This window comes from Corvus brachyrhynchos, unplaced genomic scaffold (genome assembly GCF_000691975.1).
Source record: "Corvus brachyrhynchos isolate BGI_N302 unplaced genomic scaffold, ASM69197v1 scaffold331, whole genome shotgun sequence".
Lineage (NCBI taxonomy): Eukaryota > Metazoa > Chordata > Aves > Passeriformes > Corvidae > Corvus > Corvus brachyrhynchos.
In genome coordinates, this window is record NW_008237229.1 from 6,553,679 (window position 1) to 6,571,119 (window position 17,441).

Genomic DNA, 17,441 nt, shown 5'->3' on the forward strand with positions numbered 1-17,441 from the left:
AGAAGAGTAAACAAATAAATAAAAGTAAGTGAGCTAACTCACATGGATGTTCAGCTGTCCCAGATGCCTGGGAAATATCCCTTGCTTAAATACACTCAAGGGAGAGCATGGACATTAGATGACAAAATGATTTGATAATATTTTTAGATTTCTAAGATTTTTAGAACTGTGATTGAATTTAATAAATTCACATTAAATTTTTCATGAGTTCGAAAATATGAAAATTCCCCAATGAGGAAGAATTTGGGTTGTTTTTTATTTTTTTCCCTCAAGATAGACGACATAATTATTCCATTATTCTGACATTCACTGCAACAGGAATGTAAAAGTACTGTTACTCTGGTTAGAAAGTGTTTCATATTCCACCTTTTGGGACACAGGATTATAGATCTTTTTTTCTCTTTTTATTCAGGCAGCTGAATAGAAAACATTACTGACTGACGTTTATATTAATGAGGCTAAATAAAACCACAGATGGCTTCTACTAAGTGAAGGAACTGAAAGTAATGATGTGCTATCTTAAGCCACTGTCCTGCAAAATCAGGGACCAGGATAAACAGAAATCTGATTATTCTAGCTGAGCAAGAAAGCTCAAACATAACCTCTCTCTGCCTGAATCCTTGTCTGTACTAAAAAACAGAACCTTTTTAAAGAAGAGTTGTCAATAATTTGAAGTAGTACTTGAATTTTTCTATACAAAACAGTGATTTAACACCACTTTGGAAGAAAGTCTTGAGACAAAACTTTTTAGGAAAAATGAGTGTAACAGATTGAGTCAAAGGACCCAGAACTGTGAAATGAAATTTCAAGTGTAGGCCTTTCAATGTCCCAGAGAACGACAAAACAAGAGCAAGAATGAATTATCCTTTGACTTATGTCATGGGCCTTTCCCTAGACAATCACAACTGTATTCAAAATGAACCAGATCAATCTGAAAATATTGTAGCCTGATATATATAGCTCTCATACATCAGATTTCCTTAAAAAGAAACAACCCAATAAAGATGTTTGTATACATTTATGAAGGTTTCATAGCTTCAGATAGTTCAGTTTTGAAATGAACACAGTTAATTAGAACTTAAAAAAATAAAAAATAAAATTGAAATAATATAAAAAAGGTAAAGAAGTTTTCATTTGCTTATAAACTCTCATGTATACAAAATGGTTGAAAATTTACATGAAATTGAATTTGGTTATTACTGATATTAGCTGTAAGATTACAAAAGATTAATACTTTTTCCCTTAAGTCAGAGTTTTGACATTGAAAATAGTCTATTATACCATACGTACAACTTCATTCATCCAAATGTCGCATAACACTACAATTTATAAATTACAAAAATTAAAGCCTAAATTATGCTCTTAATAAGGAACTTTTTTTGCAAAACTTTTAGTAGTTTTACCAGTTTCTGGGTGTGTTTGTGTTGGTTAGGTGTGTAGCTCTGATTTTGTTGTTAAGTGTTTTCTTCTGCAAGATCTTACCTTTCAGAGAGCTGAAAAGATCTCAGACAGAGGTTTATTTAAATGGAAAAGAATTTATGGCAAAAGACTTATATTTGTTTCTGAAACCCCAGACCCTACTGGACTTTTGCATTGGTGGATAAACTCCCAACAATTTCAATACCAAGGAGTCAAAGAAATTATTGAACAGAAAAGTTCTAGTAATTGAAAATTATTAGTCTATCCCTTAGGATTTTTCCATATAATTTCTTTTTATAGGACTTAGTCCAAACTAGTTTTAAACTGCCTTAGGTGCAGGACTATTTCCATTTGCACAGACTAATAGATCTTCATTGCAGCATTTTTCATGATAACCTAATTGATCTTTTTTTCAACTTCATCCAGTTAGCTGTTTTTATACACCCTGGAGACATAGTAAATAACTTCTTTCCCTGTTTCTCCAGGTACCATTCAAATAACAATAAATGGTTGAAGCTTCAATTTAGTCAAATTTGCTTCTTTTTTTTTTTTTTTTCTCAAATCTTGGCATGCACCCACACATTTAACATCACATTTCTTTATCCTCCATTAAGATCTCAAATACAAAAGAGGCAGATGAGAGACACACCAGGGGTAGGTGGGGACCCTCAAAGATTGCTGATACTCGAGAAATAGCTGCGTTGCACTTGTCACTGGGATGAAGAAAGCCTCCTCTGCAGGTTGAAGTTAGGAAGAGTGTCCTCCTTTTGACAAGTGAGATGAGTGGCAACAAAAACTGCATCTCCCCATAGCATTTAGCTGCTCCAGACAGCAATAGTTTCCAAAGGAGTCTTTGCTTTGGATCATTTTTGTCATGTTCTTTAAAGAGAGGCTAGCTGAAAGTTTTCTTCTGATCTCTCCTTTGTTCATAATTTAATTTTATAAGTTGTCACTACCTAAGCTGAATCTAGGTGGTTTACGTGATGATTTCTGTATTGGAGTCCTCTCCAGCTACTCTGTTATACTCTGGAGTGCAGTCCTCTCTGTGCTACTCTTTTATACAATCTCAAAAGCCATCATTCTGTTTTATAAATTGGCAGTGACCCCTCCCAGGGCACACATATGGACAATAGATCTCAAAATGTCATGCCTTAATAATGTCTGCATAATAAAAGACTGTCCAAATAATAATGTGGAATGTGAAGTTCTTCAAGGAGGCAGCAGTGCTGTTTAGCACTTCTCAGATTAATCATAGTCTCATTTTGGCCAATATTACTAGAAACTCCCTACTACTTGAAGAGTTTTCTATTGAAATGGAAGGAGGGGAAAAAAGAAAGAAACAAGGAAGAAAAAAGATACAGCTATTCCATCTGAAGTCTAGAATAATTTATGCTGCTGTACCAGTTTACCAGCACTGATCCTTGTGTAGAAATTCTCCTTACATCAGTAGAAAAGGAATGACGATAAAACATGATCCATTAAATTGTCTTTTACTTGAGAGTTTTTTTAGACAAAGTAAGCTGAAGATTGTGCTATGTGTATCTTTTCAACCATAATTCACAACCCTTTGTCAAAAAAAAGGTCAAGAAATCTAAAGCAAAGCACTTATGGCACAGGGTGAGGAAATGGCAAAAGCCCACAGACCCATGGTAAATGAGAAATAAAAATTTAACTCCGTTTTCAGAGTGGACATGCATGATTACAACAAAATTTTGTCCGTTGTCTTGGAATTTACAATAGATATATATACCTGGCTATCAGATGATTTGCTACAGAAATTCTGTCTTCTGTTGCCATCTTGAACCTTCTAAATACGTTTACCCACTGCAAAACAGTATCCTTGACTTGAAAGAAAATTTAACTGTGCTGATTAATTTTATAGCTATTTTCCTTCCATTAATGAAAGAAAACCAAAAAGAAGAACAACATAGAGCATGTAGACCTGCCATCTTCTATGAGGGTACTGGCATGATTAAGGAAGAATTTTGGGTCTGCTAATTTTGGGTGATATTGTAGAGAATATTGTTCAACCTAATACAACAATTCAGCTGAAACAATAGTGACATAATTGACAAAAATACCTAATAATTACAGTGCTTTAGAGTGAGCTATATTGAAGTATGACTCATCACTCAAAACATAAGTCATAGAACTACGTCACATCCAGCAGTGCAGTGCAGTGCAGTATAGTGTAGCTGCAGCCCAAGAAGACATTTAAAATCAGCAATCTTTTGTTAATAAGTGGGGGAGCAAGGGAATTAATCAAAAGTATGACTATGAATTTTGTTTTACTTTAATAAAGTAGATATAAACAGTGGCTAGGAATACTTGTACACTTGCAATTAAGATTTACAGCCTTTTTAGAAAAATATTTAATACATGTTACTGTTTGAACCTCTCATGTCCTCTGGTAATATTTGTAATAGTTTGCTTTATTGAGAAAGAAGAACTATTCTACTCCTCAGCTGGGGAAATGTTTGGTGAAGTGGAAAAGCGATGATGGAATTTTCTGAGATAATTACATTTTTTTATTAGAATACTTTATCAATGATCTTTTTGAAAGAAAAGCTGTACAGTGTAACAGTCAAGCATAAAACACATAACTTCCCATGAAACATTTTGAATGGTTTTCTGTAATAGCATTCACTTGAAAAAAATACTTTTAAAAAGTTCAGAATCTGAAAATTTTTCCCTTGAATAAGCCTTACTTGCTATGCAAAAATACATATGACCTCTATCAATTTCCTATTAATACCTTCCTTGATAATAAACAAAGTCCCAGCTAAAGATATTATTCAACAGCAAGATAATACATCGTTAGAAAAGTTATCATGATAAGCTTTTTCTATTAAAAAGTTTGATGGTTTGTACTTACCAGGTGTAAAATTATACCGAGCAGAAAACCCAATAGATTCCAGTTCACCATCAGCAAAAAATTTAATCCACAGGAATCTGCCACTGGATTTTATCATAGGTGGATTTTGCTGTCCACAGAAACGTCCAATGATTGGGGAAAAGCCAAAAGGTCCATCTCGTACTTCAATATGGTCAAATTTACACTCCCAAGAAGGCTCTATGGAATATTTTTCATCAAAGTGTAGTTCAATGCATTGTCTAGGAGCAGCTAGAGACAAAAAGAAAATTATCTTAATATTTTTCTAACCCAAGACCCTTCAAAACTAAAGCAAAACTGAAGAAAATCAAAGATACCAATTTTGCATGCATCTTAACATTTTGTTTAAAAACTTGTTTGAAAATTAGTACATCTTTATTTTTTATAGATTTCACAGAGTCAGGTTACTTGTCTACTGTTTTCCTTTTAAAAAGAGTACTCTTAACAGCAGTGCTTAGTAAAGCTAAGAGAGATATTTATGATGAAAAGAAAGATATAGTCAGGAACAATTTCTTCAGACATATAATCTTTCTAAGAAACTTACATATTTAGAAAAATATTTTTTGTCTTTTATTTGGGGGAGGGGTGTTAAGCAGAATACATTTTTATACCTAGTACTGTCAAAGATGATGAAGAAAAAGCTGATCAGAACTGTGCTACAGTTTGTGTAGCACAAGTGGACAGATTATGTTCCTATATGTGTTGCACTGACAAACTGGAGTGTAATTGCTTATACGCAGAATTATTTATCGTCTCATTGGAAACATAAGAACAAATGCAGTTAATTCTCACTTAAGGAAGAACTAGATAAGCATGATAATTGAAGAGCAAATGATATACTGAAAACCTTGAAGGAACTTCATAGTGGTCACTTAACTAGACATTAAAAAAGTCCATCTTTAGTGATAGGTACAAAGTCTAGAGATGAAATGATCTCTAAAACAAATATTCCCTGGCACCTCCTGTATAAAGCAAAAAAGTAACTGGTAGAAATATAGTATTTTATTAAAAGGAGGAAAAATAACATGGTTTGATCTATGTACTTTATCAGAGGCAGCCTCCTAGAGGTTCACTGTTTTCTACACTTAATGCTGTCCATAGCAAAAACTGTGTGCCTTCCACATCTAGAGCATAGTGCGTTAGAGCCTTTTGCTGACAAAGCCCTCTACTAAGACAAGGATTTGTTGTGTCATTGCCCGCTGTGCCTCTCATGGGATCATGTCCGACACTTTACACATATCAAAAGAGGTTTGTATTGCTATGAGCTTTGCCAGAGTTACCATTCTTTTCTCATGAAAATATGCAAGATCAAACTCCATGCTGAGTGCATAAGCTTAGCATGGAAACTGCAGCCACTCCAGGAGTCAGTATCTCTACATTTCTTTCCTCCGGAGTAATAAGAAAACTGTCAGTGCGACCAGAACTTAAACCTTGTTTGGATTTTGAAATGTTTTAAAATGAAGGTTTTGGCATGAACTCATTAATCGCATAAAGAAGAGACTATTTTAAATTAACTGAGTAAGAAGATATTAGGTAAATTTTGAAACCTTTACATAAGACCACATAGTCAGATCCCTTTTACAACTATTTCATGTAAATAAATACAGCCTCATTTTATGAGGATCATTTAAGAAGGAAGTTAATAAAACATATTATCTCATAAGAAAGATTATTTTAGCAGCTTTACTTACAATGCTAATATAATTGGATGATTGATATTTATTAAAACATTGAATTTAACATGAGAAAGAAACCTTTTTTACTGTTCTCAATCTGAAGAAGTGCACATTCAGGGAAGTACTTACTATTGACTTGTCATTATTTATACCAATTTACAGGAAATTTGTGATACAAATTCAATAGCAAAAGCAACGGTTTATGTTACACCTATAATTGCACCAAATTCACAGTCTGTGGAAAATTAACCTCCTTGAAAGTACAAAAAAATTTACAAAAGTAGGGTCAGATAATAAAGATTCTAAGGGAGGTCATAGTGATGTTGAGTTTGGTGAGTTTTGAAGACCAAAGTAAATATTTTTAGATTATAGTGAAAGATTAAATACCTGAAGATGTCATTGATTAATTTTATTGAGATGTTTCTATCCTTGACTTTACACTTTTATAAAAATTATTGATTTAAACTCAACTAAGCAATACTAGGACAGAAGAGAGCAATCAACAAATTTCAGTCTGGGATCATATTCTGCATGTTCCTATTCCATTTAAGGAGATTTGTTGAGAACTGTTCATCATTCACCTAAGGACCACAGTCAGGTGTCAGAAATTCTATCCTGACAACACTTCAGGTAATCTTAAGAATGTTCATCATGGCTTGAAAGTCTTAGACATGCACGACTCCAATGTTATGCTATTAACCTGCCTAGAGTTTATTGTCATGTTTTAACGTCACAAACTAGATATGAAGATCAATTCTCCTACAACTGTTAGTGTCATACAGCAGCATAACACAGTGTATGGCTTCTGTGCTTCCCACAGCCACAAAGTACTTCAAAAATGGCTTGTGCCATTATCATAACATATTTGTCCTTTACAAACTTTCTTTTCTGCTGCCTTATTCCATACCAAGAAAAGCATTACAAGTGCTGACCCATAGTTAACCCTTAACAGGTGTTTGTATTCAAGACTCATGTAACATGTTAGAAATGGCCACAGGGCCCTCAGAGCTTAGTTCAGTCATTTGACATGATTTTTGGTGTTGAAAAGGAGCCCTAGAGCCAGCTCTAGCCTTGGTATAATACAAAAGGAAAGATTGTGGGCAAATTAGAATTAGGCCTACAGTTACACATGACATCTATTGACTGGGTGAATGCACAACCTGAGAAAAAGCACAATTTCCACAAACTCCACGTAGGTCTCTGAATCTCACATTGCTAACCAGTTTTATGATCAGAATATTGCTATAGTTTAAACCATTCTGCTTTTATTTATTTTTCAACAAAGTCAAGATGAGGCTTTTCCTAGTGAAGCTCAGATCTTGCTAAAGGATCAGAGAGAATCGCATCAGCTCCAGGATGGCTCAAGAGTTTCCACTTTTCCCCAAAAGTCCCATAAAGTCTTCACTCTAAGAATGGAGCATTGAACATTCATTAGCACCACTTCTCCACTGGAGATAAAACAAGGCTGGAGACTGAATTTGAGGGCTGGACCACTGCCCGTTCACACTCCTTAAATGTAAAGTCACATTCTGGCATCATTTTGGCTGTGCCAGTAGGAACACTTCATGTTTCTGTAACTGTTCGTAACTCCTGGGTGCAACACACATCCACGACCTTTTCATCAAGTGCTTTTAAATGCACCTCTGTTCTTCATCTTGTCTTTCATATTTAGTTAATGGTTAAGTGTTTTGCTTGCAATTATCTACATAAGACACAAAATTAATCAACACTTCCTAGAAATGACCATAAGGGATGAAAACACATAATTCACATTTTCAACTTTAAGTTCCTTTTAGCAAAAATGGTATAATTTCACACTTATACTCTGGCTTTAATAAGGGTTTTCTTTGCTAAATACAAGATAGAACAAGCAGCTATTGTTTAAATATACATCTTGTGCCACAGCTTTTGCAACAAAGCATCTGTAAATGAGGTCACAGTAAAACTTACAGAAATAAGCTGGGACCAAGTCCAGAATAGTCACTAATAATAATGCATGTGTACCTACAGAAAAATAAAACAAAAAGAAATCCAGAATATGCAAATCTTCCAGACTAGATTGGCATCTGGCCATTTAATCAGAAAAGGAGGGATGGAGTGTTCATTTCTAGTACCCTTATTCACAGGTAAAGCCCACTCACATCTTCAGGACTTCTTTTGTGGTTACGATGTCAGGAAAAGTTGTTGTCAACTCCAAATGAAATATATTGAATAATATATTGTCTCATAAAATGATTCGATTTCAAATCTCAAAACTTCCATATTTAACTTTAATTAGCTTTCTTCAAAAATGTTTAATACTGTGGAAAGACCAACTTAATGTTTGCATGTCTTGTCATACTTTTCATCTAATTATCTTAAACAAGTGCTGTCTTGAGATTTTACATCCAATGAAAAAAAAAGTCATTGGTTTCCAGCTTGCAGTAAAACAGTTGCAGTAAGACTACACAATTAAGGTTTTAATTCTGATCAGCTTCTAAGTCTGTCTAAGTGACAGCTGAAGTTAAGTGAAAAAATCTGTTTCAATTTGCCACACTGCATGGAAATGAGAAACTGAACTCAACACCTACTCCCATCTCTATGAGCTGCTACCCTACTAATAGTTTCAATAATCGTCATTCCTTCTGGTTGTCCTGCTATTATTGGTAAGAAAACCACATTTATCTTCATTTCAAAAGAGGATTCTTTCATTGTTTTTATGAAAACTTTTTTGAACACACAAATCACTGTGAAATACAAAAGGACCTTGAGCAGAGGATTTTCATTCAGTGGTAACATGACAGTTTTCTAACACCTGTGAAATATCTAGAATGAAAGAGCTTAATGGTCTTTTACGAGAACGTGAGACCTTCAAGAGTGCTAACTCTACATGCTCAGACATGTAAAGTGGAAGATTTATTTCATATCTCCGTAAAGCAATTCTAGTCCACAACTATGTTTATAAATAAGCTGAACTTAATTATTAAAAGCTGAAGAATGGCTAAAATTTTACAGGTATTTTACTTACAGGATTGCCAAACCAATTCTCAAGTTGTAGTGTATAAAGTATGACTATCCTGCTCCCCAAATATTTTAATATGAATAAAAGCTTTTGCTCCTACAAAATCTCCTGTGCAAATTTCCCTTTGTAGCACATACGCCAAATGTTCTGCAGTCTGGCAAACGCTAATGCTGTCACTGCTGTGATTGTTCTGGGCAGCTGTGAATTTTGTCAGGTTAGAATCATGAATATGCAAAATAAGGGTGAAATTTGGCCAAACACTCAGCTATTCTCTATGTTTTCTATATGCCAAATAAGACTGAAAGAAAAAAAACAAACCAAAACAAACAAAAAGAACAAATTCTCATTGCATTTTGGGATGGCAAATGGGATTCATCAGAAGTTCCTTGGGGAGTTGTACACTCCTCCTCCAAGCCTCACTTGTGACACTCCACCGTAGCATAACAATTTTTGTTGAGAGTCCATGATTTCTAGATGACCAAAAGGATTTCTTTTAGAAAGGCATTCAACCCAGACTTTAAAATTCCTAGTTTTCCCAAGAGTTCATTATCATAACTACTAAAACAGAACTTAAAAAAAAAAGAGAGAAAAAGAAAAATAATCTAAGAAATTTCCAGCTGTTTGATTTGCTTATATCTTTGACTGCTAGGATAGAAGCCTCTGCATTCAGAAATCCTCTTCTCTTTTAGAAATTCAGAGTCTATGATCATTGCAACTTTTGCCAGCTCCTTTACTTCACCAAAGTAATTTTGACATGATGAAAGGCTTGCATACATATCAGTTGAGCTACAATGTGAAGGGAAAAAATGAGATGAAATTCAATTGTTTACAACATACTACAAGCTGGAGTCCTTAGTGAAGACCACTAAAGTCACTAGGAATTACGTTTGAATTTTCCCTAAGACTTTTTGATAACAAATAAATGACAGAATGAATTCAAGCAGCCAAGAAAGGACCTAGTGATTCATATATGTATTTACACTCACACCATAGAGCTTTCAGTATGGCATATACAGTCCTGGTATGCTGAACTCCCTGAGACATACAACAGGGGGATAGCAATGGGGGGATGATGTTATAGATCACATAAACTGTCCCTCTACTTTGGTACTTGGCATTCAACTGGATTCAGAAGCTATTGAAGCATATTGAAATTTCAATAATAAATATAGAAATAAAATGCATATGGAGATGTTTCTGTCTTACTCTAAAATACTTATGTCCTCCATTAGTCAGGATTATTCACAATTTCCACAGATTGTTATCTGATCTCAAAGACTGCTATCAGTAAAATGATTAATATGGCTTTTTTGCAATCCTTTAACCTCAGTCTCTTGTGACAATGAGTTCCACAGAATATAAAAGATTTGGGAAAAAGTTTCTACTTTTTAGCCTTCTTTATTGTTTTCTGCCATTTTTATATGTTGCAAAAAGAATAAATATGGACAAATAACTTATTCTCACTACAAAAAAGTTTTTGTTAACCTTCAGTACTTCTTTTGACTTCTTTTTTAAATCTGCCACATTTTAAAATATTATTGTTCAGACATCTTACTATATCTCTGCTTGTTTTTGTGACATTTTCCAGACAGACATGACTATTCCTGATTTTTTTAGGAGACAGAAATATACATGGGGAGATCAGATCTGAGAATGTTGTGCGATGTCCATGGCTGTCATCAAATTATGTGCTGATAGAACTACTTCCATTGTGGGTTTTAAAATGTCCAGCTGCAATCCAAACTGTTGATTAGGCAGAATGGGAAGAAGAAAATATCAGTGCCATAAACAATATTGTGTTCAACTGGTTTTTACAAGATTTAATTTTCCAATAAATTATAACCAGATGCCTGTTGAGTTTACTCTTTTTTCTATACATTGCTCTAAACTTGTCAATGTGGAATTTTGCCTTCGTCATATAAGCTGGTTGACTAAATATTTCCTTCTTAAACTTTTCTTAGGCACTTACATTTTTAGGTATTTTAAATCACATTATTTTAGTATATTAACTATGTTTTTGTAAGTACCTAAGTACTATAATAAAGACAAAAGTCTTTACAACACTGGACTTTCAGGCACATTCTTACTGTGAGGAGGAACATCTCATGACCTGAGATATGGGACTAAATTTACAAAGATGGTGGGGTTTTTTCTACACCCTTTCTCTTTAAAGATAAAACATCCCGTGTTTCAGATCTTTGGAGATAAAACAAGCTTGCTTCTTCCCAGTCTCACAGGAGTGTCAGGTAATTTGATCAATATATGCAAAAAGACCTGGATCTAACAACATAAGTGTAACCAGAAAAAAAAATGCTAGGTTGTGTATTTTGAACCTATACATTTATCTTTTTTTAAAAAAAATATTATTTTAAACCAATTATTAAACTATGAAGGAATTTAAATATTTACCATACATCTGCTTAAATTTCAGACATATACAAAGACAGACTAGCATAAATTTTCTCTTAAGAGCTTGTTTGGCCTACATTGTTTATAAGCACCTTTTCTGACTTCAGTCAAGTTATCTAGCACCTACGTGGAATTCAGTCATTTTGCTCTGATTTTTGCCTCTCTAAAAGTGCATAGTGTGTGTGGGTCTAGAGCAGCTAATTCAATTTAAATCAGCTATATATTTTTGGAAATACATCTTGGTACTACCTGCGTCTTTGATAAAATAATTATTTCTATAATTCCTGGTTCCATCATTAATTAATTAATAATTCACTAAATGAAGCATGGATAGAAGAGCATCACTGTTTTATTCAACATGTATTCACAACTCATGAAAGCAACTTATTGGTTCCAGGGTCTTACTATACAGTACCTGATTCATCTTTTCTGAGCTCTGACAGGATCTAATCTCTATTTCTTTCCACAGATTCATTATTACAACAATCCCTCCAATATCCATTGTACTAAGACTAATGAAAAGAAACCACACAATTTGTTTGTAATACACCTTTAGCCTTTCCTACATCACTTCCATGCCTGCAATTGTCTACTCTTTAAAAACTAAGTCTTAGTGCTTCATGCTAATGTTTATTCTTTTCCAATTTTATTTTGTAGGTTGGGCTTTTTTCATTTTCATTTCTTATGAACAACTGGATGGAAAATAATCTTTACACTCACTATATGGGTATTTTTTGTACAACTTCTTTTACTGTACCTTGCCTAGCTAAGCTTGTCATCTCTGATTCAGTTATGGGAAGTTTAAAATGTTTGCATGAGTCAAAAGCATTTTTGTTTCCTGTGTTCACTTCTACTACTCATTTTAAAATATCCTTTCTTCTGTCACGTTACAGCATTTTAGGTTCTATTAATTCTCTAAATATCCTGAAATAAATTGCTCTGCTTATTACTGAGTCACACATACTTACCACCTCAACTAATTTATAAGTTATATCAAGATAGAAAACAAGCGGTTCTCTTAATCTTGTGTCTTGAAAAGATTTATTACCATGACTTTACCTATTCTTCCCATATAGTAAAATAAAACATTCTTTTTAATTCAGTTGATGGTAAAATATAAAGATTCTTCTTTTGGTCACCTTCTATAATGTAGACGCACTCTCTGTCTGGAGGATACTTGTTGGGGTAATTTGGAGAAGTGAAGATCCCTCCTTCTGCATATTTTGTCCAAGATCCACACTGCACTGGTCTCTGTCCTTCGGAAGAAGTTTGCTTTTCTGTAAAACGATGACATTAAGCATTATATAATTAGCTCACAAATTATTATGTCCACATGACACTTAGAACTCTCTTACAGGATAAATACAACAGCCCCTTTCTGTCAGTGGCCTCAAACTTTTCTCTGTTAAGACTGAGTATGATTATTGATTAGAGGAAAAGAAGGCTGTTCTTTAGGGGTAAAAACATATAATTCTTACTCACAACATTTTTTTCAAAGCAGAGGAGAGGCTTGGATGTCTAGGGGAAAACAAATTTGTATGCTTTTAAAATAATAACTTTCTAGGGAAAGCACGTGCTTGAGAATTGGAAGACATGAATTTCCCACTCATACATCTCAAAAAGCTCAAGCATGTGCTCTGTCAGCAAGCTTCATGCCGTAATACAGGAATATATTGGTCACAAAATCAAGGAAATAACCCAGAGAATTATGATCATATATAGAAGCTGTTTTAAATCTGCAGCATATTTACTCTATTCACCGGACAGAGGTAGACAGGGGAATTCCTGGAATCTGGTTCATAGATTCTTTTTATCTTGCTGTTTGCTGTAAAGTTAATAAATAGCTCTGAGGCCAGGAATCACAGCCCAGAACTTCCCTTCTCCTAAGTGAATCATCAGAGAGCAGAGTCAGACCTTCTTGTTTGCTTTCTTCCTAGCCCTGAATCTCTTGCACTTCTTCCTGTACTCTGGCAGAGACTGGAGACAAAGGTTTGGGCCAGTTCAAGCTGAAGAAAATGAGGGATCCCTTCCTGAGCATCATTCTTTAACAAGTAGGGTAAATGAGACAGACCTTTGAGAATGAAATATATCTAGGCTGCTATTAAAAGGAAGGATAGTAGATTCTAAACCAGTGTTACTCTGAATGAGGTATCTAGTATCAAATGACTGTCCCACATAACTTAATTCCCTGGTGTGTAGAGTAAAGGTGTTTGAGGCTCCCTCTTACAATCAATGGAGAAAAACAAGCACCTTTCAAGGATGATATTAACCATCTGAGATCTGACTTATAATCTGCAGGCATTTCTTCTTCACCCTGGTTTGTATCCAGGCAGAGTATAACATGGACTCTAACTTCCTGAAATTAATTCTGGCCTGCAGGGACTGTGCATTCAGACACCGGTTCAGACAGACGCTGGGCTTAGCAGCATTCCCTGCTTGGCTCTCCCTCACACTGAGCATCCAAGGCTTTTAAGAATCTCTTTCTATACTCCCCCTGCACAGATGCACCCATGATACCCAATTTCAGGTTTTTAATAATACTTCAACAAGAAAAAAGATTTTAAGTGTAGGTAGCTGAGTGTCCAAACTGGACTTCCCAATTTGAAAGTGGGGGTATTTTACAGTCTTTAGTTAGAGTCAGGCTGAGCCTGGTGAGTACCTCTGGATTTTTTGAATGTGTACAGGCATGTGAATACTCCAAAAAAATGGACAAAGGGCAGACACTGGAAATAAATGAGCTACTAAAAATTTCAAAAACTAAACTAAAAACTCAAATCCATATTTTGGTCTCTAATATATTGTCTGACAAAAATGTCTGAAGTTTACATACCTGTTCCTTTTTTGGTTGCCCCAGAAAAATGTAGGATGATTAGACTTGCTACAACTGAAAGAGAAATATGCATTAAATATCACAGAGTGATAGTTCCTGCAATCAAATCAGTTGTGCACATATATCTCACAAGAATACAAATTAAATAGAATTAATGTAAAGAAAAAGTTTCATGTTTACTTGCTTCTTTTAATTGCACATAGTATATAAACAAGTTTCTTTGTGGCCTGTTCTTGTAAGTACTTATCTTTCCAAATAAACAAATAAAGATAAGATCTTTTGGGTTTAAAACAAAATCCACAGGCACTGATGTTCTCCTCCTATTTTTTCCTTTTCTTTAATATTAGAGAAAAACATTTTTACCAATACTTATTTATATAATAGTAGTTTGTGTCAGTAGTAGAAAAGTGACTGCTTTTAACAGAGGGAGACTAAATTTCAGTGCCACTGTATGCACCAATGTCTCTCTCTACAGCATAATAAAATCTGCAAATGAGGACTGGGAGTAGGAAAGAAGTAAGGGGCTGGGTTCTTCACATCCATCAAAGCATTTGCAAATCTCTAGTGAAGTAAATTATTGTGTGTGCTTAACAATCTCATTAATCTAGTTTGTTTGACTTGTCGAGAGGGTGTTGCTTTTGCTGCAGTGAATCTGCAGCCCATTTTACAGATAGGTATCTACTGTCTCTAACCATGGTAGGACAACTACACCTGTTGGAAACAAATGCAACCTTTCTGAAATGGACTTTGACCTGGAGATAATTACTGGGTTTCTGGGAGTTTCCAAATATAACAGTTTAACTAGAAAAGGCTAAGAGGCAAACCCTTAGCAGAGTCATAATGAGACTAATTTGGAAGATCAAAGTGACTACCTAGCTACCTGATGAAGAAATCACACACTGATTTTCTTGTCATCATTCATATCTTCTTTGGCTATCAGAGAAAGTGGAATAGCAAGAGCAGAAGAGAACAGATTTATCAGTTCTTGGAGCGCTTGGGGCTTTGCCCCAGCTAGTTTGGCATTAAGCCCAAACACGGTGCCCAGGCTGCAGTGAACTTAAGGTGGAAATGAAATTGCATGCTTATTCAGTGCCTTTTGGATCAGTCAGGTTTTGGGGTTTTTTTGTGTTTGTTTGTTTGTTCTTTTTGTTGTTGTTGTTGTTGTTGATGACTGTGATGAGGAACTGATGGACCAGTGGTCTTTAATCAAAGTAATTGAATGGCATAATTTCTTCTTATTATCCCCAAGAGACATCAAAAGCCACCATGGGCTAGTAACTATGAACATTTCCATGATGATGCTTTCACCATTTCCACCTTTTTTTATGGCAATTTTTATGTAATTTTCACACCAAAGGAATCCAGTCTCCATATTTCCAGTATTCTGATGGCATTGATATCTCTATTTCTATGTCTTTGACCTTTCCCACATGACAGAGGGTTTGAGGCATGGATGATGGCTGCCCTATTAAGCCGGGTAAGATTGAAATTCTGGGAAAATGAAGGCTTGGCAGCATATTCACTATTTCTTGGTCAGGCTCAAGCCCCTAGAGACGGATGTTGGCAGCACTGATAGTTAAAACTCTTCTGTGTCATGGGCATTCAGTGAGAACAGTACATCTTCTGCTCAGATCTGAAAGCTACCCAGCCATTCACGCCCTTACTTTCCTCAGGGATGAATTCTGGAAATACATGCTAACTGGGATTCTGCCTGTTGACTGCCAAAATCCAACAGCAAGGCAGGAATCACCCCTTTACCAAGTTGCTCATTTACTTTAGCTGTGTTTCATGCAGTGAACATAGTGCATTTATGCCTGAAATCTTCAACAGACAATACCTAATTTCTGAATAGTGTAAAGTAGATTGGTATTAGAATATGGAATCAGCTGCCTGTGTTCCTTCTGCCCACAAATTTGTGGAAGCTAGAATAGGACGCATGACAGACGAACAAACTCCATGTGAGAAGTGTTTCTTTTAGGCAATTAATAACAATTCAAATCTGATTCTTATAGGTTCATTTCAAGCATCTTTATCTATCAGATTTCCCCTTATTTTCTATATGGACAAAAGTGGAGTTTAGAGAAGTAAGGAGAGTTGGTCCAAGTCACAGATATATTATTACCAATATGACAAACAAAACCACAGGTCTTTTCAGTTCCAGCTGTAACTGCTAGAAAAGAGGTTTCCAAACCACAGAGCTGTTTATCCAAAGCATAGAGCTATAATAACATGTCATTATATCAGTATTTATTATTAATAAGCAGTCAAAATAATCTTGATAATAAAGTCTAATAGACAAGCAGAGACTAAGAAACTGTGTTTTGGGGTTTTGGTTTTATCCTGGATATATAACATCTAACATTTGGATAGATAAAATGAAACATTTCTCCCATTAAAAAAAAAAAAAAAGGAGAAAGCCTCTTGCTTTAGTGTTATTAACAGCAGCACCAAAATATGCATGTTGCCAGAAAGTAACTAAAATTGCGGTCTTCTTGGGAGAAGCCAGCACAATACAATTTTTTTAAGCAGACAAGGCAGACCATTTTGTTCTATGATCCCTCACCTTCTTCTTTCTCAAGCCACAGAAAAAGAACAGTGCTTTTCGGGGGGGGAGGGGGGGAGGCAGTGGAAAGACCCCAGGGAGACCAACCATGGAATCTTCACTCACTGAAAACTGTCACTTGGGAAGCGTTGGCAGCATAGTGACAATATTGCGATTATCTCGGTTTGGGAATTATTTTAAAGAAGTTTCCACAAAATTTCTTGTTGCATTCTCACTGTCTTCCTCCTCCCCGTTTCCCTCCTAATCGTGGGTGTTATTATAATCGTGCTTTCTAGTGCCACTCTGATTGTGCATCTTTCCATCTTTTTTGGATCTGTGCATTTTTTTCATTACAAGCTGTACATTAAGTGATTTATCTCTTGGCCAGGCTTTTAGGAGGCTGTGATTTGGCACGGACGTGGCTTAGCCTGGCAAAGAGTTGTTGGACAAGCAATACCTGGCCATAGCGCTATTGTACAGGTGTGGGCACACAGAGAAGTGCTGGGAGGAACTGTGTCCAGTCAAGCCCCTTCAGAACAGTGGACCCTCTGCAAAACAGAGGGGGGAGAGGGGGACCCACCGCGCAGCTTGAGGCCCCTGGGGTCTTGGAAGAGGAGGTGATACATTTCGGTGCCTGCTTGCTAATCCTGGTGGAATTCAGCCGAAGGCGC

At 35.4% G+C, this 17,441-nt stretch overlaps 1 protein-coding gene across 10 annotated transcripts in view; it reads right to left on the reverse strand.

The window, feature by feature from the left end:
* NETO1 (neuropilin and tolloid like 1) overlaps window positions 1-14,316 on the reverse strand; it is a 79,350-nt gene extending 65,034 nt beyond the window's left edge. For all 10 annotated transcript variants that reach the window (XR_001860387.1, XR_001860390.1, XR_001860388.1 and 7 more), the window contains exons 1-3: window positions 14,229-14,316; window positions 12,538-12,675; window positions 4,295-4,543 (exon numbers count right to left, since the gene is read on the reverse strand). Coding sequence is in view for 6 of the 10 variants with exons in the window: in XM_017729493.1 (XP_017584982.1) it covers window positions 4,295-4,543; window positions 12,538-12,675; window positions 14,229-14,301 (460 nt within the window). In the remaining 4 variants the exon portion in view is untranslated. The remainder of the gene's footprint in view (window positions 1-4,294; window positions 4,544-12,537; window positions 12,676-14,228) is intronic.
* Between the last annotated feature and the right edge of the window lie 3,125 nt (window positions 14,317-17,441).